The sequence below is a fragment of the Salmo trutta genome, chromosome 27 (genome assembly GCF_901001165.1).
Source record: "Salmo trutta chromosome 27, fSalTru1.1, whole genome shotgun sequence".
Classification (NCBI taxonomy): Eukaryota; Metazoa; Chordata; class Actinopteri; order Salmoniformes; family Salmonidae; genus Salmo; species Salmo trutta.
Window position 1 is genome coordinate 28126376 of NC_042983.1, and position 13172 is coordinate 28139547.

Sequence of the window (13172 nt, forward strand, 5' to 3'; positions counted from 1 at the left end):
CAAATGGCTACCCAGACTATTTGCATTGCCCCCACCCCCCCTCTTTTTACGCTGCTGCTACTCTCTGTTCATTATCTATGCATAGTCACTTTAACTCTACTTACATGTACATATTACCTCAATTACCTCGACTAACCTGTGCCCCCGCACGTTGACTCTGTACCAGTACACCTTGTATATAGCCTCGCTACTGTTATTTTACTGCTGCTCTTTAATTATTTACTATTTCGTTTTTTACTTATCTATTATTTACTTAACACATATTTTTCTTAAAACGGCATTGTTGGTTAAGGGCTTGTAAGTAATTTTACTGTAAGGTCTACACCTGTTATTTGATGTTATTTGATATGGCATGTAAAATACACATTTAACCCTCTAAGAGTCTAAGCCCTGTCTAAACCAGGGGACGGGGATGGGGAAGGGGGGACGGGGGGGTCTACGCTAACATATGGAATTGTTTTAAGATGTAATACCAAGGATCATTTAGCTATTTGATTTGGCTTTTTATTAAAAAAAATATAGATAGTGGATGAAACATTGAAAAAAATAATCGAAAGGAAGTATGTTCTGAAGTTTCGGGATGTCACATGGTCTGACAAACACCACTCTATCTCTGCCACCTTCTCTGCCACCATATCGGCAGATGTGGTGGATTGAGACGCAGCCCATGCAAAAACTGATATCTCTAGCTTAAAGAGACGGATTTTGATGGGGATTTTTTTATTATGTTAATTTGATTTCCGCTGGAGCACAGAAATTGTAGGCTAAGGGTTAAATCATAAGTGCACCATAATCTTCATGATTTTTTCTCATCAGGAACTACACAGTACTTCTGTGATAAACTTTTATTTTCAAATATTCTCTCTTAACCTTTTTTGTTTCAGAAAATGATCAAGTTCAACCGTGACTTTGACAATTTCAAAACAGCCTGTATTCCATGGGAAAGAAAGATTAAAGAGGTTGAGAGTGGGTACCATTATTTAAAGCTATGAGTTTTTGTCTTGTTCATGTAATGTAGTTCTATCTATTCATTATGTAACGTTTGGAGTTTGAACTCTAACCCTCAGGTCACTTTGGGTCATCTGTGGCTTCTTACTTCATCTTCTTGCGGTGGATGTACGGTCTAAACCTGGTCCTGTTTGGGTTAATGTTTGGTCTTGTTGTTCTCCCAGAGGTGAGCAGCTTTTTCCCTTAAGCACATAAAAGCACATTGTTTTGCAAAATATTTGCAGTACATTTGGTCAGCATATGGAGAGATATCGAAGGAGGGACTCACTGTCTCATTCTTACAGACTTTTCCCCACTTCTCTTTCATTTTTCCTTTCTTTCTGTCCGGAGGTGATGATGGGTCTTCCGTATGGGTCTATACCCAGGAAAACTGTTCCCAGAGCGCAGCAGGCCAAAGCCATGGACTACTCCGTCCTCCTTGATTTTGGAGTGAGGATCTTTGGAGTGATGCCATATTTAAACACCTTGTTTAGTTTACTTAAGGTTCAGGTTTATTTCATATGATTGTACATATGAAACAAACATACATAAAATGTGTTACAGTACATACAGTACTTTTAAATTACTGATTTTAAGACATTAGGGGTCATACATGTTCATGAATAACAGCATCATATTTCATTATACCTGTATTGTACCTAAACACCCACACCAGTAGAAATCCACTTTTTCAAGCTGAAAGACAATGGCCAGAGCTTACCCATGATGATGCACAACAATTTAAGTCAATAAGTCGTCGTTTTAGTCAAAGTATTATATATTCGGGCTTGAAGTGACAAATCCGAACTGCCCACTTCGTACAAATCCTATATGACAATCAAATTATTTTCAGCCTACGTTTAGTTTCAGGGCTGGGTTTTACTTGAATGTTACCACCCACCAGCGTGGCATTATTTATTAATCAGAAACAGCTGCAAAGTTATTCCTCTTTGCGACTGAGATGAGCCAAACAGCCTTGTGTCCACTTGGCTGCCTGAGCAGCTGGTTGAGAAAATGCCAAGAGTGTGCAAAGCTGTCATCAAGGCATTGGGTGGCTACTTTGAATAATAATTAATATAAAAGATATTTTGATTTGTTTAACACTTTTTTTGGTTACTACAGGATTCCATATGTATTATTTCATAGTTTTGATGTCTTCACTGTTATTATGTATTCCCCCCGAAGATGAATGCTTTGATTTGTGTAACGATAGCTAGAACCCACAAGTGGCTGTTCAGATAATGCAAAGGAACCCGCAAAAGAAAATTCAAGAAACTTATAGTTACATGTTACATGTCATTTGCGGCATGAATGATTATGAGCAAAGCTATTGTAGCCTATCAATTCAATGAATATGTATATTTCAATTTCTGAATATGTGTAAGTAGCCTTCGTCATTCTTCGGACAGGAAACGGCGTCGAAATAGTGGCGGCAACTTGTTATGGGGGGGGGTCCTTTAAAGTCTTACACATTTTCAGTACGTCAATTGTACTTGTCACTGTTAGCTTAATTTCGGATGAATGACTTGCATATGAACATGATTATTTTTCTTAATTTCACCAGGGCTACTGCAAGTACTCTATTCTGTTCTATGGCTACTATAATGACGAACGCACCATCGGACTCCTCCAGTTCAGACTGCCACTGTCCTACCTACTGGTCGGTGTTGGCATCTTCGGCTACAGCCTGATGGTGGTCATTAGAACGTGGGTAAAACACACACACGTGAACGTACACATATGCACAAAGTAAATACAAACTAATCCACATACACACAAACAGTATCTGAAATATTGATGCCGGCAACTCCCCCCCCCCCCTCCCCATCAGGATGGCCCGTAACTCGGATGAGGGAGGAGATGGTGGGGACGATGGACAGTTTACCTTCGCCTTTAAGATGTTCACCAGCTGGGATTACCTCATTGGGAACCCAGAGACAGCTGACAACAAGTATGCCTCCATCACCACCAGCTTTAAGGTAAACACAGCAGCAGCTAACACTTAGGCCTATCCATAGCTAGTAGACCGACCTTCCACTAGCTTGGCACAAGATACTGTTGTTTATGACATAACTAATATCCATTGTTCTTATCTTTAAAAATCTTCAATCTCCCAAGAATCATATATATGTAAAAATGTACTACATGTACGGGCCTAGACACTTACTATTTTCAACCATAGTATCGACTGTGTTTCTCACTAATTGACTGTTCTCAATAGGAATCCATAGTAGACGAACAGGAGAACCAGAAGGATGAGAACATCCACTTGCGGAGGTTCCTGCGGGTTCTAGCCAACCTTTTCATTCTCTGCAGCCTGGGGGGCAGTGGCTTCCTCATCTATTTTGTGGTCAAGAGGTCTCAGGACTTTGCAAAACTAGATCAGAATACGCTCTCCTGGTATGAAAAGAACGAGGCAGGTTGAGTTGTTATGATCAGATACATGCTGTGCTATGTTTCATCTAGTCAAAAGGAGTGAGCCAGAAATGTACATTTGGTGTTTGTCCTGTTTTCTTCAGTTGTAGGTTGTTGTGCTATTATCTGGGTTGTCATGATAGTCAAAATTATAACATTTATAAAAAATATATATCATACCACAGTTGGGTTACACTTAATAACTTTCATGAATAAGCTGCTAAAAATTATTACATGTTTATAAATGTTATGATACATGTTATACATGTTTATGAATGTAATGCTTATAATGCTTATAAATGCTAATACATCTTTATAATGATATACTAATTTAACAATAGTACGTTCACTATTTAATGCTTATTTATTAAAGTATTTTTTCAGTCTTCATCCTGGTGATTGGTTGTGTTTTACTTTCCAGGTGGAGGTTGTGATGTCACTGCTGGGGCTGGTGTGCCCCCCTCTCTTTGAGACTATCGCTGAGCTGGAGGAGTACCACCCTCGTATCGCCCTCAAGTGGCAGCTGGGCCGCATCTTTGCCCTGTTCCTCGGGAACCTCTACACCTTCCTGTTCGCCCTGTTTGATGATGTCAACGAAAAGGTACCAGACAATGTGTCAGTGTTATGTACCTGCAAATGGAAGTTTGTGTGTTTATTCACCTGTGTGTGTGTTCAGTACATATTGTATGAATGTATATTTTACTTACTGACCTGAACCTGTCTTTGTGTGTTTTACATGTGTACAGTTGGAACAGGAGAAGAATATTAAGAATGCCACTATCTGGGGTCTGAAGGAGTACTATGCCAACTACAGCACCTACCACAACACTACTGACATCCCCCCTCCGGAGATCCCTCCTGCTGATGTCATCAGAGGGCCGTGCTGGGAGACCGACGTTGGCATAGTGAGGATGACCCGTGTTCTTCCTCCGGTTTTCCCTTTATCACTGAACATAGCGGTGGCAGACCACCATTTTTATTCTTTTGTTTTTCCTCCTGGTTTTTCCTCCACCTGACCTGGGCAGCCCATAAAGTTCCTGTCATTATGCACCAGTGATGAGACTGAGGCTGTGTGACATGCCGGGCATTTCATGTTTAGTTTCCCTTCTGTGCTGCCCCTCTAGGAGTTTGTGAAGCTCACCGTCTCTGACATCCAGGTGACATATCTGACCATCCTCATTGGTGACTTTGTGCGAGCCGTGATTGTGCGTTTCCTCAACTACTGCTGGTGCTGGGACCTGGAGGCTGGATTTGTACGTGCTAGGCTTCCGAAGCATAACTTAACTACTGTTCTACTGTGTGTGTGTGTTCCCATTGTATCGTAGGACATTTTGGTAGCACTTTACATTACAGTATGGGATAAAGTGGTATTAACATGTATGGTAGTATGGTAACAAGGTATAGTTACTCACTATCAATACAATCCAGCACTACTATATTGCTCTTTACTTTGTTTTTCTTTGCTTATTGTATGTGTGAGAACAAGTAAACTTGATACCACACAGTGACATCTGGCACGATAGGTGATCCTTCACATTCACCAAGACACAGGACACTGCCCTGGGAAGTTAATTACTGAGAGAGAGGAAGAGGGAGAGAGAAAGGGGGGACGATGAACAGAATTACGTTTACATTATTTATATCATTCATTGCACTATTTAAAATATATATATGTGATTCTAGCCGTCTTATGGAGAGTTTGACATCAGCGGCAACGTGCTTGGATTAATCTTCAATCAAGGAATGATTTGGTGAGTAAATATGAGACACCACATAAACCATCAACACATTTCCACTTACCCTGTAAGTTGTGTTTATCACATATTTCTGTGTCTGTGTTTGTTTCAGGATGGGTGCGTTCTATGCCCCTGGCCTGGTAGGGCTGAACGTCCTGCGTCTCCTCTCCTCGATGTACTACCAGTGCTGGGCCGTGATGAGCTGTAACGTTCCCCATGAGAGGGTCTTCAAGGCCTCCAAATCCAACAACTTCTACATGGGCCTCCTCCTCCTGGTCCTCTTCCTCAGCCTTTTGCCTGTGGTTTACACCATAATGACCCTGCCACCCTCCTCTGACTGTGGCCCCTTCAGGTGTCTCTCATGCACACACACACACACACACACACACACACACACACGCACACATACACACTAGGCACACATCTAATGCTGGTTTCTTGTCTACTAGTGGAAGGGCTCAAATGTATGATGTTGTTATGGAGACTATAGAGAAGGACCTACCAGCGTTCATTGGTAATATCTTCACCTACGCAACTAATCCTGGGCTGATCATACCAGCTGTGCTGCTGATGGTGTATGTACACACACACACAAACACACACACACTAAAGCAAACACGCATATGGTCATAGTAACATCCACATGCTCATCATATCAAGAGTTCTGTGATCCTGTGTCAGGTTGGCCATCTACTATCTGAATGCGACCTCCAAAAACTATCAAAATGCCAACCTGGAACTGAAGAGGAAGATGCAAATGGTAAATGACCATGAGCAACTGAGTTGCCGTCTCTCATGACTTAAATCCTATACTGTAAATAATGACATGTTATTCAGTACTGAAAGTTAAATGCATGTAAGTAATGCTGAGGTGGTGTGTAAATATGAATGCAGCAACACCGACAGTACAATATGTGGTTGTGTTTAGGCTAGAGATGAGGAGAAGAACCGGAGAAACAACAAGGAGAGTACCAACCAGGTGATGCATGACCTGGTTGGCCTTCTTCCCAACCGCTCTCTAATCCCCCCTCCTGCGGAAGAAGCACCCCCACCAGGTCAGTTCATATAGCCTACTCTACCTTCCTACCATCTCCACTCAGCGCCACCTGGTGGTTAGATGTTTTTTTGGCATTAAGAAAAAAATGTGAACCCACTTCAAAGAACAATAGAAGAAAGAGTTTGTTTTGAGCGAATTGTATCATAATATCATTCCTAAGCAGAGCTGTCAAAAAGTATTCACACGACTTGACTTTTTCCACATTTTGTTGTGTTACAGCCTAAATTTAAAATGGATTAAATTGAGATTTTGTGTCACTGGCCTACACACAATACCCCATAATGTCAAAGTGGAATTATGTTTCACATTTTTTTAAGCAAATTAATTAATAGTGAAAAGCTGAAATGTCTCACTTCAGTAAGTATTCAACCCCTTTGTTTTGGCAAGCCTAAATCAATTCAGGAGTAAACATTTGATTAACAAGTCACATAATAAGTTGCATGGACTCACTCTCTGTGCAATAATAGTGTTTAACATGATTTTTGAATGACTACCTCATCTCTGTACCCCACACATACAATTATCTGTAAGATCTCTCAGTCGAGCAGTGGATTTCAAACACAGATTAAACCCCAATGACCAGAAAGGGTTTCCAATGCCTCGCAAAGAAGGGCACCTATGGGTAGATGAGTAAAAATAAAAAAGCAGACATTGAATATTTTGAGCATGTTGAAGTTATTAATTACACTTTGGATGGTGTATCAACACACACAGTCACTACAAAGATGCAGGCGTCCTTCCTAACTCATTTGCCGGAGAGGAAGGAAACCGCTTAGAGATCTCACCATGGTGACTTTAAAACAGTTACAGAGTTGAATGGCTGTGATAGGAGAAAACTGAGGAAGGCTCAACAACATTGTAGTTACTCCACTAACCTAAATGACTGAGTGAAAAGAAGGAAGCCTGTACAGAATATAAATATTCCAAAACATGGATCCTGTTTGCAATAAGCCACTAAAGTAAAATTGCTAAAAATGTGGCAAATAAATTAACTTTATGTCCTGAATACAAAGCGCTATATTTCGTGCAAATCCAACACAACACACCACTGAGTATCACAGTAGCGATGCGTGGGTAAAATCACTGGGGAAGAAAGAAAAAATGCCGTATTGCAACCTATGGGTTGTGATGATTGCATTATTTGCTCTATCACCTGTTAGTTTATACAGTGCTTTCAGAAAGTATTCAGACCCCTTGACTTTTTCCACATTTTGTTACGTTACAGCCTTATTCTAAAATGGATTACCATAAATTCCGGACTATAAGCCGCAACTTTTTTCCCAGGCTTTGAACCTCGCTGCTTAAACAATGACGCGGCTAATATATGGATTTTTCCTGCTTTCAATTTTGTTTTCTCCAAAAAAACACATTCTGTGATGTGCTCAGTTTTTTGCCGGCATGAAGCTTTCATTAGACCAATGAAATTGCCGAACGGGTTAAGGTCAAACAACTTTTTTGTTTACTGTTTAGATTAAATTGAGCGCTCTCAAACTTCCCATCATTCTGATTACAGTAGTCATTTTGTCACCCTCATCCTGGCAAAGACACAGAGAAATGCATATGATGCAGCTTTCAAGTTGAAGGTGATTGATCTGGCTGTTGGAAAAGGAAATAGAGCTGCTGCACGGGAGCTTGGTCTTAATGAGTCGATGATAAGACGTTGGAAACAGCAGCGTGAGGAATTGACTCAGTGCAAAAAGACAACTAAAGCTTACTGCAAATTTTTTTTTACAAGCCGTGTTTCGTTAAAGCCTATTTATTTTTGTTACAAGCCGTGTTTCGTTAAAGCCTGTGTGAAGTTCATTTGTTTCAATGTACCGGTCGGCACCTGAGGCTTATAGACATGTGCGGCTTATTTATGTTCAAAATAAAAACATTTTTTTAATTCAGTGGGTGCGGCTTATATTCAGGTGCGCTTAATAGTCCGGAAATTACGGTACATGTTTTTTTCCCTTATCAATCTACACACAATACCCCATAATGACAAAGCAAAAACAGGTTTTTAGAAATTTGTACAAATGTATTAAAAATAAAAACTGAAATTTTACATTTACATAAGTATTCAGACCCTTTACTCAGTACTTTGTTGAAGCAGCTTTGGTAGCAATTACAGCATTGAGTCTTCTTGGGTATGACGCTACAAGATTCGCACACCTGTATTTGGGGAGTTTCTCCCATTCTTCTCTGCCGAACCTCTCAAGCTCTGTCAGGTTGGATGGGGAACGTTGCTGCACAGCTATTTTCAGGTCTCTCCAGAGATGTACGATCAGTTCAACTCCAGGCTCTGGCTGGGCCACTAAAGGACTTTCAGAGACTTGTCCCAAAGCCACTCCTGCGTTGTCTTGGCTGTGTGCTTAGGATTGTTGTCCTGTTGGAAGGTGAACCTTCGCCCCAGTCTGAGGTCCTGAGTGCTCTGGAGCAGATTTTCATCAAGGATCTGTCTGTACTTTGGTCCTTTCATTTTTCACTTGATCTTGACTAGTCTCCCAGTCCCTAAAAAACATCCCCACAGCATGATGCTGCCACCACCATGCTTCACCGTAGGGATGGTGCCAGACGTGACACTTGGGATTCAGGCCAAAGAGTTTAATCTTGGTTTCATCAGACCAGAGAATATTGTTTCTCATGGTCTGAGAGTCTTTAGGTGCCTTTTGGAAAACTCCAAGCAGGCTGGCATGTACCTTTTACTGAGGAGTGGCTTCTGTCTGGTCATTCTACCATAAAGGCCTGATTGGTGGAGTGATGCAGAGATGGTTGTCCTTCAGGAAGGTTCCCCCATCTCCACAGAGGAACTCTAGAGCTCTGCCAGGGTGACCATCGGGTTCTTGGTCACCTCCCTGACCAAAGCCCTTCTCCCCCAATTGCTCAGTTTGGGCGGGCGGCCAGCTCTAGGAAGAGTCTTGGTGGTTCCAAACTTCTTCCATTTAAGAATGATGAGGCCACTGTGTTCTTGGGGACCTTCAATGCAGAAGAAATGTTTTGATACCCTTCCCCAGATCTGTGCCTCGACACAATCCCCTTTCGAATCTCTACGGACAATTCCTTCGACCTCATGGCTTTGTTTTTACTCTGACATGCACTGTCAACTGTGAGCCCTTATACAGACAGGTGTGTGCCTTTCCAAATCATGTCCATTCAATTGAATTTACCACAGGTGGACTGCAATCAAATTTTAGAAACAGGATGCACCTGAGCTCAATTTCGAGTCTCAGAGCAAAGGGTCTGAATACTTATATAAATAAGGTGTTTCTGTTTTACAAATTTGCAAACATTTCTAAAAACCTGTTTTCACTTTGCCATTTTGAGTTATTGTGTGTAGATTGCTGAGGATTTGTATTTATTTAATCAATTTTAGAATAAGCTGTAACTTAACAAAATGTGGAAAAAGTCAAGGTGTCTGAATACTTTCTGAAGTCACTGTATGCCTTGCCACCGTGATATATAGGCCTAAGGTCGAGACAATAAGAAGACACAGTGGGACAATGAATTCAACAACACCTTTGTTTAATCACAAAACGGAGAGCAACATCGTTCAGGTGGAGTCCACAATACATTTGCATATTGCACGTAACAAACAGTTACATGGCCTACAGGAAGGTCAATGAAGTTAATGTTTTCGACATTTTCGGGCTACTAAACAGCTATTGATTTTGAACAGTTATCGCAAGTCACAAAGAAAACAGCACTATTTCAACTTCAACATCATCAATCAAATCAATTATGCTTAGTCTAATACAGTGACAACTAGATTCCCAAAACAATTTAGTCCAATTGATGTAAGCTAAATATCAGGTGGCTGTCCATGTTACTGATTCCTGTGTGTGTGTGTGTGTGTGTGTGTGTGTGTGTGTGTGTGTGTGTGTGTGTGTGTGTGTGTGTGTGTGTGTGTGTGTGTGTGTGTGTGTGTGTGTGCATAAGTAGAAAAAACATGTTGACTCACCCTACTTGTAGAGAAATGCCAATGCCATCCTCCTTTCCTTCATGTTGCCAAAACGGTCTATTAGCCTGTCATACAGGACACACTTTTAGTTTGTATTGTCCTAGACTGCCTGACTAAAATGCTTGCTCGCAAGGCTAACTTTCTTTCATTGGCAACAATGAGCCAGCTAGTTAACATTAGCCTACTACATCTAGCTACATATTGAACTTCAAGCCTCTCAGGCCAGGGGCATAATATATGAATGTATAGTTGGATCCCAATTGCCGTTATAATCGTTGGTCTATATGGAGAATTAAGTAAAACTACAAGTCCAAATCCCTATCTCCATCCATGGCTAATTTAGGAAAGTGCCAATTTTAACTAGCTAGCTATCCACCATAGTACAACAACACAACAAGATGCAACAATTCAACTTTTCTCTGTCAATGATGTTTGGCTTTTGATGTTTTACATCTGTGATATGATTGATGTGAAGCCAAATCCAAACGAATTTCCCATGACACTTTTTTTTGGTGCGCCAAGATCATTCACAGTTGAGCTCGCTCAGTTTAGCTAAATGCTGATTGGCTATTAGTTTATACTTTTTTAATCAAGGGAGGCCACATGCTCGCTGGCTTCCCTTACATTCAATGCTACTGGTGGCAACAATATCCTACTCTTTTTGACCAGACAGCATCAGATAGATGGGCTACACATACAGAGACAAAGGGGAGATGTTTCGCTCGCTTGGATGCTTTCTCTGATGAGATACATTCAGCCTCTTACGAATTGGAGGGAAATTCTGAAACACAGAGAGACAAAAGGTACATCATTTTATCAAATCAAATCAAATGTATTTATATAGCCCTTCGTACATCAGCTGAAATCTCAAAGTGCTGTACAGAAACCCAGCCTAAAACCCCAAACAGCAAGCAATGCATGTGAAAGAAGCACGGTGGCTAGGAAAAACTCCCTAGAAAGGCCATATTTGTTACTTTGTTCTTTTTTGGTGGTGGCTGCATCATGTTATGGGTATGCTTGTCATTGGCAAGGACTAGGGAGTTAAAATAAAAATACATGGAATAGAGCCAAGCACAGGCAAAATCCTATAGGAAAACCTGGTTCAGTCTGCTTTCCAACAGACACTGGGAGACAAATGAACATTTAAGCATAGCAATAACCTAAAACACAAGGCCAAATATACACTGGAGTTGCTTACCAAGACAACATTGAATGTTCCTGAGTGGCGTAGTTACAGTTTTGACTTAAATCAGCTTGAAAATCTATGGCAAGATTTGAAAATGGCTGTCTAGCAATGATCAACAACCAACTTGACAGAGCTTGAATACTTTTTGAAAGAATAACGTGCAAATACTGTGCAGTCCAGGTGTGCAAAGCTCTTAGAGACATACCCAGAAAGACTGATTATAACATGCGCTGACTCAGGGGCGTGAATACTTATGCATTTATTTTGTTTTATGCAAAAAGAAATCTAAGAACATGTTTTCACTTTTTCATTATGGGGTATTATGTGTAGGTGGGTAAGAAAAATATATATTTGATCCATTTTGAATTCAGGTTGTAACAAAATAATATGTGGAATAAGTATACATCCACCCCGTTTTTTGTCTTTTGCTTTTTCAGACAACATGAGCGAGAAGGGCAGCAAATATTCCAAGGTGGCAAAACGTCCAGGAGCAGCTGTCAGTGTCAAGGGGGTTAACCTTCAGAAGGATGTTTCATTGGCAGCACCAAACTCCCGAGCGGCTGTGACCCGCGCCCCAGGCCCAAGGGGGCCGCCTGGAAACGCCAGAGGACCACCCCCAGGGCCGGGAAGGGGCAGAGGGAGGGATGCACCTCCTCCTAGATGCTAATTAGGTGAAAAACAGGGTGCTAAGATGGCCACACCACCTTCACAAATCAGGCTTTACACAAGCAAGAAAACAGACTAAAACACTTGGACTTCAGAAAAGTTTCTTGCCGTTTTCCCTTCCAAAACGTTTTGTGTTGCATGTTCTAAGGAAAAAGACCCTAGGAATCTGGCCAAAGGTCTAAAGCCTGTAGGCAGTATTTGTAACACCCTCACAATCATGACATAACAGCATCCTAAATCCTATTTACAGACAAACAGATGATCAGATTGTCTGTGACCAATTTAGGGAAAGCTTATTTAGACTACTGAGTGTCTCAGCATGCTGTAAAACATTAGTTAATATTAGCTTCAATATTTGAATATCTTACTTCTTATTTATGTGTTCAAAAGGCATGATATTCAGAAATGTTATTTTAATTAAATATACAGCAACATCTGAACGTTTATTTGTGAGTAAAAACTACAACAAAGGAAATTGTGTTTAATTTACTCCATATACAAAATATTTCTATCAACTTAACAATTGTACGTTTTGACCCCCACATCAATCCCACCCTAACAATGAGTATACAGTATCAGTTTTCGATGTCTGACAAGTAGTATGGAACTGTGGCTTGGAGTATTGCTTCTTCATCCTATGGAATGTATTCTCAGTGTGTCACGTTCGTCGGAAGGATGAGACCAAGGTGCAGCGTGGTAGGTGACATTTTTTTTTCCTTTAATAAAATGAACACCGTCAAAACAACAAAATACAAGAATGAACGTAAAGTTCTGTAGGCTACACAGTAGCTAACAAAAACAAGATCCCACAAAAACCCAGTGGAAAAAGGCTGCCTAAATATGATCCCCAATCAGAGACAATGAAAGACAGCTGCCTCTGATTGGGAACCATATCTATATATTTTTTGGAGCTGCCCTGTCGGGCTTTCGTTGTTGCGCTAATTCCTCGTATCGTTGCCGTTCCTCTCTTGCTGCCTCCATCTCCTCCCTTGGACGGCGATACTCTCCACTCCACGTCCAGGGTCCTTTGCCATCCAGGATGTCCTCCCATGTCCACTCCTCCTGGCCACGCTGCTTGGTCCATTTTTGGTGGGATCTTCTGTCACGTTTGTCGGAAGGATGAGACCAAGGTGCAGCGTGGTAGGCAAAAAAAAATCCTTTAATAAAGTGAACACCGTCAAAACA

The 13172-nt window shown here is 41.0% G+C and overlaps 1 protein-coding gene across 1 annotated transcript in view; it reads left to right on the forward strand.

Annotated features, from left to right (window-relative positions):
- LOC115165080 (transmembrane channel-like protein 2-B) overlaps positions 1-11988 on the forward strand; it is a 48163-nt gene extending 36175 nt beyond the window's left edge. Inside the window, exons 5-19 of the mRNA XM_029718119.1 lie at positions 885-966; positions 1068-1174; positions 1339-1437; positions 2552-2694; positions 2819-2966; positions 3209-3403; positions 3824-4003; positions 4149-4307; positions 4527-4655; positions 5086-5153; positions 5251-5490; positions 5588-5713; positions 5820-5898; positions 6067-6193; positions 11759-11988. Of these exons, the coding sequence (XP_029573979.1) occupies positions 885-966; positions 1068-1174; positions 1339-1437; positions 2552-2694; positions 2819-2966; positions 3209-3403; positions 3824-4003; positions 4149-4307; positions 4527-4655; positions 5086-5153; positions 5251-5490; positions 5588-5713; positions 5820-5898; positions 6067-6193; positions 11759-11988 (2112 nt within the window). The remainder of the gene's footprint in view (positions 1-884; positions 967-1067; positions 1175-1338; positions 1438-2551; positions 2695-2818; positions 2967-3208; positions 3404-3823; positions 4004-4148; positions 4308-4526; positions 4656-5085; positions 5154-5250; positions 5491-5587; positions 5714-5819; positions 5899-6066; positions 6194-11758) is intronic.
- The last annotated feature ends 1184 nt before the right edge of the window (positions 11989-13172 follow it).